Source organism: Hemiscyllium ocellatum, chromosome 18 (assembly GCF_020745735.1).
Source record: "Hemiscyllium ocellatum isolate sHemOce1 chromosome 18, sHemOce1.pat.X.cur, whole genome shotgun sequence".
NCBI lineage: Eukaryota > Metazoa > Chordata > Chondrichthyes > Orectolobiformes > Hemiscylliidae > Hemiscyllium > Hemiscyllium ocellatum.
The window spans coordinates 37312439-37328740 of record NC_083418.1 but is presented as its reverse complement, the minus strand read 5'-3'; the positions used below and the strand labels follow the sequence as shown (position 1 = coordinate 37328740).

Below are 16302 nucleotides of genomic sequence, written 5' to 3'. Positions count from 1 at the left end.
GTGTATGACACCTTGATTAAACAATTTGTCGTGGATATTAGCCCGATAAGAAAGTTAGTGATAGAAGGGGTAAATTGAATCAGCAATCTCAACATTTGAGACAAGTAATGAAATTTTTTTTAGGGGATGTATCATCTGGCAAGATGTTATAGATATGGAGCTTTGAAGAATGAATTTGTTAGAGACCATATAGTTGTGAATGTGATAGATGGGAAGCTATCAGAATTTGTTCAATTCAGGGAGGATTTAATGTTGGAATAGACAATCCAATTCAATACTCAGGCAGAAATCAGGTCCAATAAATATTCAGTATTGCAAGGAAACATTGAGGGGTCTTCTGACATGGTCAGATGGATAGGCCTCTAGATCACATCATCGATATCCTGAAATCCACCAAAATGCCAAAAGGTTGGAAAACAACATTAGTGACTATACCAAATTTTACAAGATGTGACTCAATCAGAATTGCAAGCACATCAAAAACTTTAGTGGGAGAACTGAGTGGTATTAGTGTTGCTGATTGGAAAACCTTCGTAGCTATCATAGGTTAACATCATTGACTTTAGTTCATAAACTAAAAATGTTTTTGCAAAAGGACAATTTCCGAAACAAATGAAAATCGGGCAACAAAGAAAAAAATTCAGACCATGAGACCAGAAAGAATAGGAACATGACTAGCCATTGGGTCCTTTGAGTCTTCTCTGCCATTCAATAGGATGATAGCTGATCCAACATTTCTTAGGTTCACTTTCCTGCATTTTCATGTAACGGTTGATTCCTCTCATGATCAAGAATCTATCTTAGTCTTTAATACGCACAATGTCGCTGCCCATACAACTCTCTGTGGCAGGGAGTTTCAAAGGCTCCCAACCTCCAGAGAAGAAATCCTTCTCATTTCAGTCTTCAATTGGCAGCCCTTTATTCTAAGCTTATGCCCTCTGGCCCTCAACTCTCCTGTGATATTCCCTGTCTAGCCCCTTATATGTTTTAATGAGATCATCTCTCATTTATCTAAACAGTTCCAACCTGTTTAGCCTTTGCTCATAAAATAATCACCCCATACCAGAAATCATTCTAGTGAAAACAAAAAAAACGCTAGAAATCACTGCAGGTCACGCAGCATCCATTGGAGAGACAGCAAGCAAACATTTTAAGTCTAGTTGACTCTTCATCAGAGTTGCCTGGCCTGTTGTGATTTCCAGGATTTTTTTTTTCAGGACAGTACCTACAGTAATCGCTCCTGTCATCCTAGTGAATCCTCTCTGAACTGCCTCCAATGAAATGAAATCTTGCCTTAAATAAGAGGACCAAAATTGCTCTTAGTACTTCAGATATGGGCTCATCAGAACCTTGTACAATTGCAGTAAGACTTCCTTCCTTTTATACTCTATCACCCTTGAAATAAGGGCCAATATTCCATGTGCCTTCCTGATTACCTGTTGTTTGTTACCTGCATTGTGTGTTTCATGCACAAGTATCTCCGAGTCACTTTATGTTACAGCTTTATGCAATTTCTCTCCACTTAAATATATTGTGTTCTTTTGTTCTCCCTTCCAAAATGAATAACTTCTCATTTTCTCACATTGCACTCTGTTCCCAACTTTCTTGCCCACATACTGAACTTATCAATATCTCCCTGTAAACTGTATCTCTCTTATAACTTACATTGCCACCTATTTTTGTCATCTGCAAGTTTGGCTACAGTTTCTTCACTTCATTCCTTCAAGTCACTCATATAAAGAAGGTAAAGATTCATAAAGAAAGTTGAAGACAATATTTCTTGATGAGGTCAAAGAAAGTCAAAATAGATTCTGGATTAGATTATGAATGTGCAGATGTTTGAAACAGAATTTAAACTCAGCACACAAGCCAATCTTTCAATCCAGATAGACAGCATGCTATTATAATCTGTTTCAACCAACTTCCCTGGCATCTACCACACTTTGTGTAAAATAAAACTTTCCTCACACAGCTTTAAACTTTTCCCCTCTCACCTTAAACCTATGAAATTTGAAAATTCAAAGTTTTTTTTAAAACACCTGCAGTACTCGGGTTTGACCCTGGGTCAAGAGTGTGGTGCTGGAAAAGCACAGCAGGTCAGGTGGCATCCAAGGTGCAGGAACAGCAACATTACGAGCAAAAGCCCTTTATCAGGAATGAACCTGGGTCCCCAGAAACTGGATCTTGAGATGAGTAGTGAGTGATAATACCACTGGGTCATCACCTCCCCAAGATGGGCATAATAATATCCCAGTTAGATAGCATCACTGAAAGCAGGAACATCTCAACCAGTTTCAGAACTAATACAGTGGCGCTCAGGGTTTGCATGTGTTCGCATGAGAAATGGAGAACAAGAATGTATTTGGAGCTTACCCAATTAAACAAAGGAGTAAGAAGAGAAATTCATGCTTTTTCATCCATCAATGATGGTTTGTCAAAATTAGCAAAAAGCAGGTTTTTCATATTGGATGCAAATAGTTGGTTCTGGATGATACCCTTACACAAAGAGTCAAGGTTGCTGATCGTAACATGCAAAACTTATTTGCAATCTCCTTATTTTCCATAATTAATTTTCCAGACTAAATTTCTATTGGACCAACATTCACTTTATTAACTCATTTTTTTAAAATAGCTATACAAATGCTTAATATCTGTTTAGCTTTATTTCTAGCTAGTTTTCCTGTGTATTCCAATTTTCCCTCTTAAGGTTTTGGTTATCCTTGTTAAAAATTCTGAAAAAATGTTCTAACTTGTCAAACAACTTTGCATAATAAGATGATTTTCCTTTATGTTTGTTATTAACTACAACTTTCTTTAGTTGGTCACAGACAGCATGTTCTGCCCTAAGAATGTTTTTTCCTTATTGTAATGTATCTCTTTTGTGTATTCTGAAATATCTCCTTGAATGTCTGCCATTGCATCTCTATTGACCTATCCATTAACCTGTATATCTACACCCACATCATTCACCTTATTTAGGTTTAAAATGCTAATCTTTGAGCCTCTTTGTTTTCCCTCAAATAGAATGTAAAATTCCAACATATTTTGATTGCTGCTACCTAGTAGAATGTGGACAGTAATTATTCCAATCTCACTGAGCAACTCTGGGTCTAACACAGCCTGCTCTCTGGTTGGATTCGGAATGTGCTGTGCAAGGAAAGTATCCTAAGATCTATCATGGACTCCTCATCTATGCCATCTTTGTCTATCTGATCTTTTCCAATCTATATCTACATTGAAAGCTCCCATGGTTATCACTGATCTTTCTGATGATATCTGAGTGCACGGTAAAGTGAAAAAAAAAACACAGGCATAGAATTAAGAATGTGTTAAAGGTAACACAGAATGCAAGTATTACATTATATGAAAATGCTAATTCTCTAGAACAATGATTACATTCTGAGGGCATATTATCCAAGAACAAGGCAACATGGCAAATGTAAGGACGGTAAGGGAATTTTCAGCACCTAAGTTAGTGAATAATGTACAGAACTTTTAAGGCTTGGTAAATCAAATGGGAAATTTTGTCCCCAGTTTGTCCAGTCTTACTCAACACATAACAGAGCTTTTGAAAAAAAAGCCCATCAATGGTAATAGAGTCAGGAACAAATTGCTGCTTTTGAAAAAAATAAAGAGAAGTTACTTTCAATTGATGTTTTAGTACATTATACTTCAGGCTTATTCACTACAGTACCCACAGATGCATTATCCAAAGCAGTTTGAACAGTCTTTATTCAAAAGCAAACTGATTGAACACAAAGACTGGTCTAATTTATGTTGAGAGTTTTGATGGAGACTGAACATAGGAAGCAACCATGGAGGAGGTCGCGTGAGCAGTTTCATGGGAATGTGAAAGGTTTTCAGCACCTCATGGGCCTGAAATTTCAGGCTGGGATGAATCACAGACCTTTGGCAACATTATTGGGATTGTAAGTAATCTCAAAAATGTTCCTTTTGTTCAAAGAATCAGGCTTAGGCAATTATGGTATAGTCTTTGTTCCAGGCATGACACATGGAGTGGCAGATACACTTTTGAGACCAATGAATCAATCTGAAAGAATATCTTAATCTCATAGAAAGTGACAAATCTTATTCTGTGGCTAGAACCAACACTTTAGTGGCAACTGAGGGTAAACTCAGACAAATTTATATCGCTCAAAAAATATGCACAAAGGTTAGATTGTTCTGACTGCTAGATTGGGACTAAATATAGTCCAGTAATCATGTACTAAAAAGGTAACATGGGCAGAAAGAACATTTGATAATATTGGTGGAAAACTGTAGAATGTTTATATCAAAATTGATGTGCAAAAAATCCAACAGAAGCTCTACAAAGGACGTCTAGCTATTTAAATATGATAATCTCTGTTGGCCAGACATTTTGAAAAACACACAGGATTATATTTTGTTGCATTCAACATGTGACACACACAGCCAAGTGCCACACTATTTAACAATTTTGTCAAGATGTCTGGAAAGGTCTTGGGAAAGACTAGCATTTTAGAGGGACGATTTGTTTAGTCCCATTCCATTATTATTGATGATGGATTGAAATAGCAAAACTCAACCACAGGAGACTCAGCACTGAAACTAATCTTTGTGATATGCAGTTTTCCAGAAGAAATAACATCAGACAATAGATCTCTATCAATTCATTAATGATAATTTCAGGAAGTTCACTTTGGAGGTAGGGATCAACCACGTGACAAATTCTCCACTGTATCCTCTGTTGAACTGGAAGATGGAAAGTGTAAGTAAGCATTCTCCACTGTATTCTCTGTTGAACTGGAAGATGGAAAGTGTAATTAAGCCTGTTGATTTTATGATGCATAAGAATCCAGACTCGGTTATAGAGCAACACAATTGACTCACAGTGGAATTGTTCACAGAGAAGTTTAAAATGGATTAATTGATTTTAGAACACGACCTCAAGTCAAATGTAACCTCTCAAGAGTCTGATATGGTAAAATGATAATAGAAAAGCTGCAGCAAAGAAACAGCAGAGATGGTTCAACTGTAGACATGAAAGCTAGGGCAGAATGTCTAGTGAAAAGACAGAAATCAGAAGCCACAGTCATTACAGAAACACATCAACTGAGATGTAATACTGTCAAAACCTGAAGCACATTCCAGAGGAACAGAAAGGCATTGTTCTTTCTTGAATCATGAAGTGAGACTGAGTACGCTAACCACAGAATATGAGACAACCATAACTATATAACATGAGATGGAGTACAGAGTGTTACAATTATAGACACAGTACAACATCTTTACCCTTGTGTTAAACTCAACTGAACCATGTCAGGACTCATTCAGTCACAGCTTCAGATCATCTCATCCTGTGAGGTTTTTGCTGGAGGGAGTGGGGAGAAAGTTAAAACAATTTTAATGATAAATATATTGATGGTTACAGAACCATTACTAGTAAATAAAAGTAAACGACTGAAACAATGTTGACAAATTGTGTAGATGTTGTACAATGTGATACATGATAATCATTACATAATCCTGACATCAGTAAACGAGAAGACACCAGTCTAGAATGAGCATGTGAGAAGTCCCTACACTAAGGCCTGTATTTGAGAACCTACTATGTCCCGATGTTGCAGACGTGTTCCAGTACATAAGGAGTTGAAGAGCCTTACTTAGAGAGATGGAGCAAGTAGCTTCAGGGATGGAGTTTCTGCAGACACCCACAGCCTGATGCACTCCAGACCAGTATCCCGCTATGTCAATAGTAGTATTGGCTTAAAGTACAAAATTAAGCAAAATGTGGCAAGTATTCAGCACAACCAACCAGAAACACGAGGCCAGGAAATTTAAATGAAAGAATAACACAGAAGTTTGGTAAAGATTCAAGCTTATCAAATGGTCAGTTTATTTAGTGTCATTTTTTTCTTGTTATACTGTTAACGTTCAGAGGCTCATGATAATATCTGGGGCCAACAGGTTAGTAACAAGTTTGTATCTTATTGTATTAACTCAATATAGTGCTGCAGACAGCAGATGGCACTATTTGTGTTCTAATTTTGCGTTAATGTTTCTTCTCTCATGGATCATAGGACATGTTATTAACATGAAGTTTTTTTAACTTATTGTTAATTAAGTTATCCAGTCTGTTTTTAATTACATTACCTTTTATATATTATCCATTATTGGAAGAAATTGCAGAATGATCTTTTAGAAGAATTGGAATAGATATAATGGGCCTTTTGGAGGTAGGAAGAAAGGCAGACAAAATCATCAAATAGGGCACTGTTCCACTAGCTTGGCCACAAATGCTCCCACCACAAACTTACAAGTAGCAGAGGAGGCATCAGGTGGGCTGTTCATCAACTGGGCAGTTAATGACCACTTAAGGTATTCATTCTACCACCACTCAGATATAATCGACAGTGGGGAGAGCCTGTATCTAATACAGCCCAATAAGTTTATGCCTAACAGCTCGTCATCACTGAAGGATGGGACATAAAAGGGGCTATTCCTCTATTTCAGGTCTCAGGTGCCAGTTGGAAAATCCCTAGTTTGCAGTTTCATGTTCACCCACCCCACTGCCCTGACCAAAACTGGGTCTTTCTTCCTTACCTAAAATCCTTGGAGGTCTGGGTTCATTGCTGATTGCTTCTTCCTTGCCTCAGTTGCAATACCAGTATTGGTCACTGCTCCTGGTAGCTCTGCTGGTATTGCAGACTAGCTGGTCTCCAATTATCTAGTATCGCTATAGAGGTGGATGGAAGCACGTTAGGTGGATTGGCCATGTTAATTTGACCATAATGTCCAGTGATGTGCAGGCTAGGCTGATTAGCCATGGAAGATGTGGGGTTCCAGGGATAGGGTAGGCAGTAGTGAGTGTTGGGGGGAGATGGTCTTTGGAGGGTTGGTGTGGCCTCGAATGGCCTGCTTCCACACTATAGCGATTCTATAAAATGTAGGCTTGACTTGGTAAGAATGGTGGTTTCCTTCCCCAAAGGGTATGAGTAAACCAGGTGGGATTTTCCAACAATGGATTCATGGTCATCATTAGACTCTAAATTCCAGACTTTTTTTATTGAATTCAAATTCCACCATCTGCCACGGCAGGATTTGAACCTGAATCCCTAGATAAGACCACTAATCCCCTTGATTGCACCATGTTACTTTTGAAAAATAATATGAATATCTAACCAAAATAAATGTGGTGCTACAGTCATGATCAATTGTTCTTTGCCTATTCACAATATACTTGGTTGGTGAGCAACAATTCCAGTCGTATATAAACATACACTATGATCTAGTTAAGGACAAAATAGCTACACAATGCAACCAAGAGTTCTAATGAAATGGCAGTTCCAAAATTATAATTCTTTTTTCTCAGTCAGATCATAATTGACCTTCATATTTCTCACTTGTTGTTTTTTATTTCAGAATTCTGGCATTCATGATTTCACTTTTTGTCAGAGTATGGTTGTGAGCTTGTATTCTATGGCTTGTATAGCTTAAAACTTATTCTGAATTAATGAAAGAGATGTATAAAATAGACTTGATTATATGTATGGAATAAGAGCTGTTTTTCGACAGGTGTTGCTCGTTTTCACTGTTGCGTGATTTCAGATAAATATCTCCACACCCCAGCTGTGGAATCTCATGCTGAACATTAATCCTGGGTCACTGATTTAAAACAAAAATACATTGAAACACAGTTCATTAAATAAAAACTGAATATTTCAGATCCAGAGCTAATTTTAGAGCAACATGACACAAGAATCTGAAAAAGAAAATGTAGTTACAGTCCATTCCCCTGACCAGTTGTTAATTTGAAGTGTTTGATGTTAATGCCTCAGTTCAATTATTGTGTTCAGTTTTTATACCTAACTATTGCAAGGATGTCATCACGTTGGAAATAATAGAGAAGAGATTTGCTGGATTGGTACCAGGTATGAGGAACTTCAACTATGTGGACAGACAGGAGAGGTTGGGTTTGTTCCTTTTACAGCTAAGAAGCGCATCAGGAGATTTGATAGAGTTGTTCAAGATCTTGAAGGAGTTTGATAGAGTAAATAAGGAGAAACTGTTTCCCATGGTAAACTACTTCACAGATTTAAGGACTGTCCAAAGTACCTTGAAGTAACTTTTAAAATAAATACAGCAAATTGTTCTAGAATTCACTACCGAAAGGAGTGTTTGGAGTCAATTGAAGAGTATCATCCAAAAGAGAAATACATGAATGCTTAAAAAGCTTACAGAGGGCTATGAGAAACAAGCAGGGGTGTGAGCTACCATAAACATTTTGAGCTGAATGGTTTCATTCCATGATGTATAATTCTCTTAGCAAATGTGATGGTCAGTAGCAGAAGAAAGGCTTGCTCTGTTCCTTTCAGTTATAGATCCCCACAGACTTTATTGTAGCCAACTGTGTGACAATTTAAGGTTACTGGAGATCCAGCACAGTATGCACCCTGTCTATAGAATCTATGACGTATGTGAGCTGGGCAAGCAACAACATACTTCACTAAACAGATCAAATATTCTCACTATGGGAGCAGAGTCCAAAGCAGGGAATCCAACTTAGGATATCTAATGTACAGGAAGAAAATTGAGATTTAGAGAGAAAGATAAAAAAGAATGAAAGAGAATATTAAGAAAACATCTCCAGGTGTAATGAGAGAATAAGATTTCACATTTATAAAGGCAAAATTTTCAGTGCTGCAGAGGTGGTTCAATAATAATTAGGACACAAAGTACAGTTGAAAATTAATATACTCCTGAAAGCAGCAACTCTACACTTTTCCAATGTATTTAATGGGCAACAAATAGGTAAATCCTGCAAGTTCATATCCTTTAAGTATTTGAATGTCGAATCTATTGACACAGTTCCAATGTAATGAAGATCCAGAAGGAGCAATTGTGTTTTAGGTTTAACCATATATGCATGTTCACCAGAATTTGGTGTCCACATAAGATTTGCTTTGGTAGCACATTTCAGGCAATCTGACTGTATGATCAGACCAAGTCAGTTTCAAATGTCTCAGTTTCATTTGGAAACTTGGCATGCCAACTCACCTGAGCACCTTTGCTGCTTCACTTCATCTGGCTATATAGTCCAAGTCTCTCATATAGAGCAGTGTAGGCAGGACCATGACCCTATACATTTCAGTTTGGTCAGAAGACCTTCTTTCCTTCCCCCTCAGACTGAAGTTAGATATCTGCCGAAGGCGGTAGTTTCTTCGGTAATTCTTGCTTGCGTCTCATCATCAATCTAGATGCTTCAGAGTACTGCCAAGAAAAATGAACCTTCTGACAGGTTGAGCTTTGAGATACAACTTTTCTGGTGCAAGTTGGTATGTCACTACCATTTTTTCAAGCTGATCATAAAGCCAAAGCTATTACAAATTAACATTGTGTTGCATGTTCAGCTCTGAACCATCATCTTCTGCGCAATCACCAGCAAACAGGAAGTGGCAAATTATTTGAAGATGTTAGTTTTTGCCTGGATTCATTTCTGTTTGAATGGTGCCCATCCATGTGATAACTGATTTCAATGCTGGGAACATGCAAGGTATCAGACAGCACACGATGGACAAAAAGAGTTTTCAGAGGCTTGGTGCTAGCAATCAACCCGTTTAACTCCATTTACTACAACGAATGGTTCATCATCTGGACGAGCACTCAGCATTAAGATTACTAACTTCCTGATCTCACAAGGGTAAATGTCACCAGCTTTTTTTCTGCCACTTCTCTCTCACTCTAACTCTGCCACTACATCCAACTCCATCAAGGCTCATGGCTTACCCCTCCTACTGTTATATGCAGCATCTTCTACCAATGGCACAATCATGTGGCACATATACAACGGGAGATTGTATGTGTATTAGGAGGACTGAGACTTCTCAGCTCACCTCCCACCCCCACTTTACCCACTTTGAGTATGCCAACAGCCTTTTTTTAAATTTCTATTGTAGATATTTTTAAAGCAACATGTTCAGGGATATTATTATACATCTCTGGAGCAGGTGGGACTTTAACCCAGGTCTTCTGGCTCAGAGGTGGAGACACTACCTCCAAATGAGTACAGCCCCCTTATTTGTTTAATCCACATAAGGCTCACCTGAGTACCAGAAGCAAAAAAAGGTAGCATTTCATACAGTGAATCACAGACTCAGCCTCTCAGTCTAGGAGAATCCCTTGCCCCACTCCAAAAAACCTTCATCTTCCTTTTTGCTTTGCCCTCCCTGTCAACGCTAAGGAATTTATGCCTAATCATGTTTCCACCCAACCCTCTTGGTTAACTTTTCATTTCAACTTCTCATTTCTCATCTTAGCTAAGCTATAGATGAGTTCAGTGAATAATACCAAGCACTGTGATATATTATCCACATTCTGTGTTGTTGTGACCATCCATGACCTCCTTTCCCATAATGTAATTTGTTCCTTCCAATGCTGTGTCACCTCCCATGCTTATATTTTTAATTTCACAATGACTGTCCTCTCTGCATCCTAGCATGCTGCCTCCATTCCCCACAAATGACTTGTCCAACTTCCCAACAACTGCAATTGCCCTTGACAACTTCTCTTGACTTTCAGTGAACAGACTCCAAGGACTGACCTGGGCCAACCTATCTGACCAATGTGAAATGACAGCCCCAACTGATGACTGACCTGACCCTTACCAATATCTGTATAGCTCCCTGAATGTCTTACCCTTTAATTCCTGGACTGGTCACAGTTGAATTGAAGGATTGACTGTAGCACATCCCTGGACTTTCGTGGTACATAATTCCTGACCCTGAATGCTTCATGTAGAAAACCATTGATGTCCAAACCCCTGGACTGAATTCAGAACATGCCCCTGCCTTACTTTATCAAATGCCCTGACTGACCATAGTGACCCTTGACTTGACTGAGGTCTATTCCCCTTAGACTTTCAGACATGGCCACTTATTTGAAGCACAGTTTGTGTGATTGCTTCATACTCTCCTGTCACATAGTGCTGTTGAGGTTGGAGAAGTAGTAATGGGGAACAAATAAATAGTGGGGAAACTGAATTGGTACTTTGCATCAGTCTTCATGGTGGAAGACATGAGCAGCATATTAGACCTTTGAGGTAAGTGTCGTGGCCATATTAAAGAAAAGATGTTGGAGAAGCTGAAAGATCTGAAGGTGGATAAATCATCCAGACATGATGGACTATACCTCCAGGGCTCTGAAGAAGGTAGCTGAGGAGATTGTGGAGGCATTCCAGAGGACTGGAAATGGCTAATGCAGTACCCCTGTTTAAGAAGGGAGACAAGGCAGAAGATGGGAAATTATAGGCTGGTGAACCTGACCTCAAATGTTAGTAAGATTTTAGAGTTCATTATTGAGGGTGAGATTGCAGAGTACTTAGAAGTGCATTGTAATATAGGGCTGAGGCAGCATGGCTTCACCAAGGGGAGATCAGGCCTGACAAGTCTGTTAGAATTCTTTGAGAAGGTAATGAGTAAATTAGACAAAAGAGAGCCAGTGGATTTGATGTGTTTAGATTTGTAGAAGACCTTTGACAAGGTACCACACAGGAGGCTGCTAAATAAGATAAGAGTCCTTGCTGTTCGAGGCAAGATATTGTCAGGAAAGAAGATTGGCTGATTGGCAGAAGGCAGAGAGTGGGGATAAAGTTGTCTTTTTTGGGATGCCTGCTGATGACTAGTGGAGTTCAGAAATCAGAAGCACAAAGAGATTTAGGGGAATCCTAATTTAGGTTTCTCTAAAGGTTAACATGCAGCTTTAAGGCAAATGTAATATTAGCATTCATTTCAAGAGTGCTAGAGTACAAGAACAGAGATGTACTTGCTAAGGCTGTAGAAGGTTCTGGTCAAAGCGCGTTTGGAATATTGTGAGCGGCTTTGGGCTCCATATGTAGAGGAGGATTTGCTGCCCTTGGAAGGTATTCGCAAGAGGTTTACAAGAATAATCCTGGTGATGAATGTTATGACAGGGACTAAACCCTCCTGCTTAATCTAAACCAGCGACACAGAAAAGATTTATCCTGTGCAGTAATCTGTGAAAATTCGAGAGGCCAAGAACTATTTAAAGTAAAAATTAACAACTTTATTTCTTAAAGTATGACAGAGAATGATTAACTAACAACTGTTTACAATTCCTTCCTCTCACCTATCTTTTACCTTCTCCTTCTATTATACTAGTCCGATAAAACCCCCGATTAAGATTTACCAAAAATTCACATTTTCAAAACCAGCCAGATGTCATATCTTCTTTTATATCTTCCATGGTCTTCTTTTCTTCTTCTTAAGGATTTCTGTTTCACAGATTAATGATCAATAAAGGTACCTTTAAGAGAGCTATTCTCCGGGCCGTCTGCAGATGCTGGTGGCTTTGCAGTTCTCCCCCCAGCTGTTCAATTTTCCCTGGTCTTATACCCCCAAAGCATTGGATTGTGTCATTGGCTTTTAAGATTGTCAATATACTAAATTCAAACTTATTTGGAGTTTGGTATTTTCTGGGGTATAACTTAATCTGATTGGCCTAATTCAAATTTGTTTTGTTATCCCCAGGCAACCAGCTAATCAAATTGTTTGGCCAAATGTTACATTATATCTTGTTCAGAACACTTGGTGCTGTGTCAGGTAGTTCTGTTAGCTTTTAACTCTGTTAAAGATACAGTACACCCACATCTTCATAACACCTCCCCCCAATAAGAAAAAATGAACCTTCAGAATGAAAAGATGGCTACTTTTTTCTATTCCTTAAACACATTACCCAAACATACTGATAACTTTAATCTAAGTTCACCTTAAAGTTCACTCTCTTAAAAGTACAATACACCCACATCTTCATACATGAAGGTCTTGTTATATGAGGAGCAGTTGAAGAATCTGGGTCTGTACTTGATGGAGTTGAGAAGGATGAGTGAGAATGTCATTGAAAATTACAGAATACTGGGAAACCTGGATACAGCAGACATGGAGAAAAGGTTTCCACTGGTCGGTCTTGAGGATACAACCTCAGAGTGTAGGGCTGACCCTTTAGAACTGAGGTGAGGAGAAATTCACCAACTAGAGGGTGGTGAATCTGTGGAGGGCTGTAAAAGTCAAGATATTTAAGATAGAGATAGAAAAGTTCTTGATTAGCAAGGCAATCACAGGTTGGAGGGAGAAGAGAGGAGAATGGAGTTGAGAAACATATTAGCCATGATCAAATGGTAGAACACATTCCATGGGCCAAATGGTTTAATTCTGTTCTCATATCCTATGGTATCATCTAGCCATTGAAACCTCTCTTGGAAAATTGAATTTTCTTTTCTTACAGATGGGAATCTATTTTTACATTCTTGCCACATTTTCCCAGCTGTCCTTTCCGTTCTAACATCATTCAGAGGCTGGGAAAATTCACCCTATGTTTCTCCCATCAAATTTATCATAATGAAAGGAAGTTTCTAGGCAGAATGGAAGAGTAGAGCTAAACAACCCAACGATGTTCCATCAAAAATACAGTATTGGGAGAGACCAGTATTGAAAGGCTTGAGAAGACCCCAGGCTGAGAGAGAGAGAGAGAGAGAGAGAGACATACACACAGAACTAACAAAATGAATATAGGTATGTGGAATAGAGGAATATGAAAGCAGAATGTAATAAAGCAATTTAGTAATGTAACTCTATAGGGAAAACAGAAAGGTATCTAAATACATTATTTATTTAATGAATGTAAAGGTCAGTTGTGAGGCTCCAAACAGTCTGACTAAAATATTTTCTGCTTCTGGGACGATTTCTGCACCTTACAACTAAGTGTATTTGTACTTTTGTAAAAAAAAACTTGCACTGGAATTTAAGTGTGAACCTTCATGAGTGTTGGGCAAGCAATATTTATTAAAGATGATTGCAGGTATTTTCTATATAATATTTGTATGTCATTATAACTCCTGAATGAAATACTAATTTCACTTGTGTATTAAACAGATGCAAAGATATTGTCTCCAGCTCATTCTACTTGTGAGTGGCAATATGAGACATGCACCAACCCATGCACCAGAACCTGTAGAGATCCCACTGGCAACATTTGTCAAACTCTACCAAGGTATGTGCACAATAGAAATATATGAATAGATTATAAACTCTTGGAAACCTCCAAGCTGCTACTGAATGGATATGAAATATTCCAGTCACAAATCAAAGCAATTTAGAAGGTAGAAACTTATTTGTTTATTTCTCAGATAAGTTTTTCGTGAAATTAGAACTGAGCAAATGCTGTCAAAGACTCCATTGTGCTGTTGTGCTGTGCCATGATGTAAGACAGTGCAAATGCCTGTTAACCATTGCACAGTAAGATCCCATGAAAAGCTCTCTTTCCTCAGGGTAAAGGGAGGGTAAAAAATTCTTTTGTGGTGTAGAGAACTACCTCCATTGTTGCAATGAAGTGCAAGAAAACATTGCTCGTGGATTGATCTGAAGTTTAGTATTTGGAAAATGAACACAAATTTGAAAATATTTCAGAGTCAGATGAATTTTTTACAATTCCTGCTCAACTAACTGCCCAAATCAGAAACTGCAGTCTTTGCAAGCACATTCTCTCAGTCTGAAAACATATCAGTTTTTCATAACTGTATGTTGTAGATTTAAAAGGAAAATTATTATTCACACAAGAATGGGAATGTAGTACCAGAGAGATCAAATATCTCATAGTGCAGACTTTTTCATATTGAACAAAACACAACTTTGCAGATGCATGGTTCCATTGAAATGGTCACCTTTGTCATGCATGCAATATGTGAAATAAAAGTTCTATTGCCTGAGTTGTAAATTCACAATTCACTTGCATCTTTGTTTTCTGACTTCACAGTATTTAAATTAATTCGGTTAAAAGCATTTCTTCGTTTTCATAGTGCAAAACCATGTGAAAATGCAAAGAAACAGCAATACAACTAGGCCAACCAGGAGTGAGTAGCACATGTTCTGTGAGATAATTTATATCCACATGCAAAGTGCAACATTAACGCAACAAAGTACTCTTTTTGAATTGTGTTGACATTTTACCATCTGATACACACACTTGTATAAAATTCCATTTGCTACTTTCAAAAATATCCAGTAAAAATCCAGACTTTTGAGATAATTTTACTTCAAAAACAGTAAGAAAACAAGTTGACTGAAAACATCAAATGCTGGAGATCACAGCATCCATTGAGAGAGAGAGCAAGCTAATGTTTCGAGTCTGGATGACTCTTCATCAAAGCCATCTAGACTTGAAACATTAGCTTGCTGTCTTTCCATGGATGCTTATTAGTATCTGAAGGAAACAAGTTAACTGGTCAATTTTAATCATTACAAAATGTGCTCGCGCTTTTTCTTTTAAATCTAAGAATTTACAAATATAACTTATTGAGAAAACAATGGTATTTTGTTGCATAAGTACATTTTAAATGATTATGTTGGTTGGTTGAATGAACGATGGCATAACATTTACATTTTTTTTTCCTTTAAGCAGGAGCTTAAATCTTGTGAAGAGCATGCATGTGTCATTTATGTTTTTTTTTTCAAATTGGGAGAGGTGATGACACATTCAGAGTTTGGCTAAGATATTATTTTTCTTCCTAAACTTTTGAATCTTTATTGTCATGCACTGTTTACAGACTGCTGCAAAACTGGCAGATATGACAATGGTTTATTTGTATTACCAGTAAGTGGTAATATTCACAAAAATGAACTCATCCCCCTCAGATCTCCCACTCCCCACCATATCAATTTTGCTCCCTCCTCACCACACACATACAGATGCACAAACATACACCCCAATATCCAGCCCATCTTCCACATTGGGCCATGTCCAATTCAGAGGCAGTTTCAAGAATATTTATTATACAACTGAGTATAATTTAACTATCTCATTCTGGTGAGCTGATTGCAGACATGATGTGGTTAGCACTGTTGCTTGACAGTGCCAGGGACCTGGGTTCAATTCCAGCCTTAGGCAACTGTCTGTGTGGAGTTTGCACATTCTCCCTGTGTGGTTTCCTCTGGGTGCTCCAGCTTTCTCTCACAGACCAAAGATGTGCAGGTCAGGTGAATTGGCCATGCTAAATTGTCCATAGTGTTCACGGTTGTGTAGGTTAGGTATATTAGTCAGGGCTAAATATAGGGTAGGGAGAACAGGTCTGGATAGGTTACTCTTTGGAGGGTCGGTGTGGACTTGATTGGCTGAATCAGAGTGGTGCTGGAAAAGCATGGCAGGTCAGGCAGAATCTGAGGAGCAGGAAAATCGATGTTTCAGGCAAAAGCCCTTCATCAGGAATTGATTGGCCGAAGGGCCTGTTTCCACACTGTAGGGATTCTATGA

General features: G+C 38.3%; 1 protein-coding gene across 1 annotated transcript in view; it reads left to right on the top strand.

Moving 5' to 3' along the window:
• The window catches only part of otog (otogelin), a 211317-nt gene that overhangs the window by 132754 nt on the left and 62261 nt on the right, over window positions 1-16302 (top strand). Inside the window, exon 27 of the mRNA XM_060838635.1 lies at window positions 13929-14046. Within this exon, the coding sequence (XP_060694618.1) occupies window positions 13929-14046 (118 nt within the window). The remainder of the gene's footprint in view (window positions 1-13928; window positions 14047-16302) is intronic.